This window comes from Chelonus insularis, unplaced genomic scaffold (genome assembly GCF_013357705.1).
Source record: "Chelonus insularis isolate UGA/USDA-ARS -01 unplaced genomic scaffold, ASM1335770v1 contig_68_pilon, whole genome shotgun sequence".
Classification (NCBI taxonomy): domain Eukaryota; kingdom Metazoa; phylum Arthropoda; class Insecta; order Hymenoptera; family Braconidae; genus Chelonus; species Chelonus insularis.
Genome location: NW_023276705.1, coordinates 260,001 through 266,804, shown reverse-complemented (window position 1 = coordinate 266,804; position 6,804 = coordinate 260,001). Strand labels below are relative to the sequence as shown.

Genomic DNA, 6,804 nt, shown 5'->3' with positions numbered 1-6,804 from the left:
AAGTGAAAACTTCTTTAGCGGCGTTGTAGACTTTTTTTGTAATGGGTAAAAAATGTTAAACTCGTGTCAGGACACGTGACCTGATCGAAAATTCGTAAGACGGATGGAGAGTAGACAGCTGGCGTGGCGTAGGAGAGGGAGTATCCCCCTCTCTTTCTACGGCGCGGGCGAGAATGTATGCCTGCGCCGGCTGTTTCGTTTAGGCGGCGCAGGGCGACATTAAGTCAATTAATTAATTAATAATTAATTAATTAAATTAATTTTTTAATAAATTAATTGACATTCGTCAATTTGATTATTATTATTTAATCTTAGCACAACGAAATACAAAACTGCTATTGATGCGGTCTTTATTAGACATTTGAATAGGTTCGAATCGAAACTGTTCGTTTCTTACTTCAGCTATCATAAACCGATCGTATCAGTTTTAGAGATTGGCGATGATGGTTCTGATAAGAATGATAGTGAAAAAGTCGTTGAAATTATGGATGAAAGTTAATCTTTTTGAGAGATAAACTTTTTAATGTAATATAAATTGTCATGTTTGTGTACGATAGCGCAATAAATAAATATTGTATTCTACCATATAAAAGATAGTACTTTTATTCTGATAATTAAAGCAATTCGTGCAAACTTATTCCCTAACCATTCCAAAATATCCAAAACGCACAACGTTAATACTTAAGTTTTCACTTCTGCCGGCACTCCCGGAGTGCAACCCGTCGTTTTTGAAGTGAAAACTTCTTTAGCGGCGTTGAGCACTTTTTCTGTAATGGGTATAAAATCTTAAACTCGCGTCAGGACACGTGACCTGATCGAAAAAGCGTAAGACGGATGGAGAGTAGACAGCTATCCCCTCTCTACGGCGCGGCGAAAATGTATGCCTGGGCCTACTGTTTCGTTTAGGCAGCGCAGGGCGCTTGCGCGAATGTTCGTGTATGTTACAGCGTGCCACGCGCATCCATGGATGGTGACAGCTGATGGCTCGACCGTCTGTGTAGTGATCACATTGTTGTGTATTTGTAAAATTCGTGAATGTAAAGTGCTTAAAATATGGAAATTGAACAAAGTGCATCTATTAATGATAAAAGTGATGAAGAAATAGCGAAAGAAAATGAGTGAGTACTTTATAAATATACTAGATGAAAATTTAATAAGTTTTAATTTTTAATTAATATAATTTTTTATTATTCAGGTTAGGTTAGGTTTAATTAATTTTCATTTATTCATTAATATAATTTTATAATTAAGGTTAGGTTTCGATCGAGTCTATCGTACTGCTTAACGAAATTATTAATATAGATACATATGAACTTACATAGTATAAATGTAATATTTGTAATATGTTTATACTTTATAGCATTAACCTATATTTTCATAACATCACAATAAGCACATGTGCGGTGTAGGTTTACCAAACAAATAATTTCGAATGAAAATAAATGAAATAAGATGATAATAAATAATCTCCGTTTTTCAGAGAAAGAAAAGAAAAAAAAAAAGAACGGAATCGAGAATACCAAAAGGCATGGCGTCAGCGTAAAAAAGATTTGAAAAAAAAGATTCGAAGGAGGAAAAAGAAGAAAAAAAAGAAAAAGACATTGTGAGAATCAAAGAGCATATTATCAACGTACAAAAGGTTTAAAGGAAAATGACGAAAATGTAGAAGAATTGTTCCAAAAGCAATTAGATGATTTGCAAATGTAATTTGATTTCATATTTTAAATATTGTAATATATATATATATAAATATATATATACATATATTTTATTGTTTTATTATGTATTTTTATTGTTATTATTTTATTTTATGATTTCTTTGTTTTTTTTCGCAGGAAAAAAAAGAAATTGGAAAGTAATGAAGACCAAGAGAATGTTCTGCAATGCAGGGCTTTTCGAAATTTAGAAAATGTACAGCTCGAACAAAATCAATTCCTCACCCAACAACTTCGTATATATGAAGAGAGTCACGAATGTATTACCCCCAAAGTCATTTTACATAGAACTACAGATATTCCAGGTGATGGTAATTGTCTTTTCCATTCACTCATACATGTTCTGCAACTTAAAATTTCGACTTGTGATTTGAGAAGACAGTTACGTGATTCACCTTATTTAAACTCCTGCCACAATCCACAAGAAGCATATAATATACTTTCAAGTAACAATGAATATGGAGATTTGGATTGTTTATATTTGTTTGCAAAAACTTACAATCAAAATATTTGTGTGCATTACCACTATTTCAACGTAATTTCAAAAAATAAAGATACTCGATTCTGTCATTTTAAAGCAAATGATACACATAATTGGATTCATCTTGATCTTCGTGAGCTACACTTTACGCCTTACTTCTCTGATGATGAAAAGAAGAAAGAAGATGAAAGAAAACAAAAGCAGAAGAACAAAGAATATTCTAAGCGGTATCGAGATAAAAAAAGAACATCAATATACAAAACAGCCCCGTCCGCCGGAGATGTGTTGGATGTACAACCAGTCATTCATACTTCACAATTGCAGACCCGTCCACCGGAGGTGTGCCATATGTTCCACCAGTTATTTGTAGTTCCCCAAATTGCAGATTTATTGTCGAGAGATGTACCTTCAAGTCCATCAATACATTCTAACTACAATTCTATCGAAGTGCGTCAAAGGCATTTTCCTTCTCAAGATGTTGAATCATCTCCACCTAATATACATCTTCAAACATACTCTGCTTTTCAACAGAATTCTTCTGCTCATCAACAGTTTGAAAATGATTTTGTTAAAAATGAATTTGGTCATGCTTGCGACATTTGTGACAGACTGTGGTTTAGAAAAGATTTGAAATATTTGCAAAACAACGATGCAACTCCAAAAATTGAATTTATAAGAACATTGCTCTCGAACATTGCTATACTGACAATAAAAATATGTTCGACTTGCTTTAAAGCCATTCAAAAGCAATGTATCCCACAACTATCAGTTTACAATGGATTCAAATATCCACCACTTCCAGACTGTCTTAAAGACTTTCCTTTGGACTTGGTAACTGAAAGACTTATATCGCCAAGGATTCCATTCATGCAAATTCGAAGGCTTCGGCATGTTCACGGTCAATATGGAATATACGGGCAGGTGATAAATGTTCCAATTGAAATAAACACAATGGTGCATCAGTTACCAAGACAAGTGGATGATGATCATGCTATAACAGTTCACATTAAAAGGAAAAAAATTCACAAATCTAGCTACGTGTATGGTATAGTGACCAAGAGAAAAATAAAAGTGTGGTTACGATATTTAAAGGATACTCCTCTTTACAAGTCTTACGGCGTTTTAGTTGACGATGATTTTTTAAATGATAGAAGTTATGACGTTGAAGATGAAATCATCTTTGATGAAGATGGCGACAATGACCTTTTAGAACAAATACCCATCGAGGAAAGTTTAATAGCACAGCAGCAAACATTGATGTGGAACGACGATATGTACTGAGAATCGCTCCAGGCGAAGGTAGTTTTTATTTTTATTTTTATGTTTCTTTAATTTATTGAACAAGAAGATACATAATATATATGATTTACTTTTGCTTTCTTTTTTAGGTAATGCTCCAAAGAGTTTGCTGTTTGATGAACATGCTGAAGAATTATCTTTTCCACAAATATATCTGGGGCATTTCAGAGAATTTAGGAATGCGGTCACACCCTTCATGATGGCTACGAGTGAATTAAGAAGATCTGATAGACGCGGAGTAACCCCTCAACACTTATTGTACATGGCTATGAAAATAATGAGAATTAGAATTAAGGACTCTCTTCACATTGCATTTAAGCATGTCGGCCAAGGTATTGCAATAACTAAAGAGCAAATAGAATCTGATGATTATATTCACGGCTGCATTGAAACTAATTTGGCATTCCTTCGTTCTATTCCGAATTCAGCATACTATTGGGCAGAAAGAAAAAGAGATCTTTTTGCTATGATTCGTCAATACGGTAAGCCAACTGTTTTTCTTTACCATAAGTGCTAATGAAATTGGATGGCCTAAATTATTACAATTGTTGCATAATTTGAAAAATAATGCGGAAATATCGGTTGAAGAGGCTGCAGATTTGCATTTTATTGAGAAAAGCACTCTTATTAATGAAGATGCCGTAACATGTGCTATATACTTCAATAAGTTGGTCGAAGTTCTTTTAAAAATATTACAATCAAAAAGGCACAGTCCTTTCAAAAAATACAGGATTTTGCATTACTTTAAAAGAATTGAATTCCAACATCGAGGTAGTCCACATGCGCATATTTTAGCTTGGTTAGATAATGCCCCAGAAGACGCCCTTAACAGAGATTATAATGAAGCTATCGATCTTATCGATTTTCTGATATCAGTATCTGCTGCCGAGGCTTCTGGTGATATCCGATTACAAACTCATAAGCATACTTTTACTTGCTATAAAGGTATAGCATCGAGACGACAACAAAAATGTAGATTTGACGCTCCGTTTATGCCAGTTAAGAAAACCATGATTTTGACGCCTATGCCAGATACAGAAAATGGTTTCCAACGGTACAAGGCTAAATATAATTTAATCCAAAAAAACTTGGAAAAATACGAATACAATGGTTTTCAATCGTTCTACGATGAAAATAATATTGCTTCAGATGACGAATATGTCAACATTATTCGAGCAGGAATTAATAGACCACGAGTTTTTCCAAAACGTAAACCATGTGAAAAGTGGAATAATCCATTTAATCCCTTCATATTCAACGTTGTTAGATCCAACACTGATTTCCAATTTATAACTGAAGAATATTCTTGTGCAGCTTACGTGGTCGAATATGTTAACAAAACTAATAGAGGTGTTAGCAATTTACAAAGAAAAATAATTGAAATAATGGATGAACATCCTGAGTTTAATTTATTTGACATTACTAAAAATATTAGCATTAATCTTTTGAACCACACTGAGATGACGAGTCAAGAGGCTGCATGGTACTTATTGAGAGAACCAATGTCAAAAAGTTCAACTGTTATTGTCTATATACCAACCATTTGGCCAGTCGAAAGGCATAGAATAAAGAAGACAATGAAAGAATTAAGTGAACTAGAAGATGATTCAACCGACATATGGAAGGAAAATTATTTCGACAAGTATGAAAAGAGACCTGAAGATTTAGCAGGTATTTCTCTTGCTCAGTTTGTTGCTAAATATTATAAAAATAACAAGGGTGACTATGTACTCAGGGAAGAACCAAAAGTTATACGATATCGCAATTATGATATGGGTACAGACTACAATGAGTATCGGAGAGAAATGGTTACTTTGCACCTTCCATTCCGTCATGAAGAATCGGAAATTCTTGCAGAATCGCGATATCTTCAGTTATACGAAGAAAATGAGGCACTTATTCTAGATCGAAGAAAAGAGCTCGAATCAAATCTTGACATCGAAAAAACATTGGAAATCTGCAGGGAGTTATGTCGTGAAAATGTTTCCGATGATGATGAGGAGATAAACGACGTAGTTGGTAGAATTCCTAATGAAAACCCATTTGCTGAATTATATCAAAATCCAAACGCAGATTTAAATGATGATTTACGCCTTGCGTTGTTTGATAAGCTTGGATCAATTGCTAAAAAGAAAGATAATATCTTACCTTATCCAGAATTTTATGGGCTTATGCGCAAAGCAAACGAGGAACAGCGAGAAATTTTGTTTCCACACTATGCATCATTTAATATCAAACAACGAGCCAATGCAACAACCATTGTTGATATATTTGACTGGGCCAGCTGGTAGTGGTAAAACGTTGTAATAAAAGCACTCATGGAAATTTATAATAGATTTCTGACACGGATGGAATTTTCAACGCATACATTGCTTGTGCTTCAACTGGAAAAGCTGCTACAGCCATAGGTGGAACAACGGTGCATAATGCTTTAAGTATATCACTCTCAAGGCTATTGCCACTCAACATCGAAAAAGCTCATCAATACAGAGCGCTATTTGAGTTCATTAAGGTTATTATCATTGACGAAGTAAGCATGGTTTCAGCAGAATTATTAGAACAAATTAATGAACGTTTGAAGCAAATCACTGGCTTGTTCACAAAAGCTTTTGGTGGATTGGACGTGATCCTTATCGGAGATTTGCGCCAATTACCTCCTGTAAAAGCTACACCGATCTTTAAGCAAATAAAAAAAAATTACTGGTGAATCAATTTGGCGAAAATTTCATCAATTCGAACTCAAGAAGGTATGCGCCAAGAAAATAGACTCTTTTCTGCCATTTTAACAAAAATCGGTGATGGGTTCATTCTAACAGAAGAAGAATTAAATATGATAGAATCGAGATTTGTAACTAAAGAACACGCACAATCAGAATGTCCGGAAGGAACGAGACTTATGTTCACGAATAATAAGGTTAATGAATACAACAGTACAATTTTGAACAGTTTTGAAAATAAAATTGTTTCATTGGCATCGGATGTTTTCGTTGGTTGTCATAATGCAGAACAAGAAAATTTTGTAAGGCAAAAGTTACATAAAATGAAACCTGACGAGACTGGTGGATTACCTTATGAACTAGTTCTAGTTCCTAACCGACCCTATATGATAACCATAAACATAGATGTCGCTGATGGTTTATCTAATGGCACTGTAGGAAAATTACTACTCATAGAATCTGATAAAAATGATGAAATCACAAGACTTTGGTTCAAATTCTCAAAATCCATTGGTCAAAAACGTGCAACAAAATTTAGAAGCGACATTGCACGCTTGAAAATCGACAAAGACGCTGTTCCAATTTCTTTACA

General features: G+C 34.2%; 1 protein-coding gene across 1 annotated transcript; it reads left to right on the top strand.

The window, feature by feature from the left end:
- The first annotated feature begins 1,590 nt into the window (after window positions 1-1,590).
- Window positions 1,591-3,477, top strand: LOC118070808 (uncharacterized). The gene is made up of 2 exons (XM_035089624.1): window positions 1,591-1,703; window positions 1,836-3,477. Coding segments are annotated over exons 1-2 (1,644 nt in total). The 5' UTR covers window positions 1,591-1,701.
- Window positions 3,478-6,804: the final 3,327 nt, after the last annotated feature.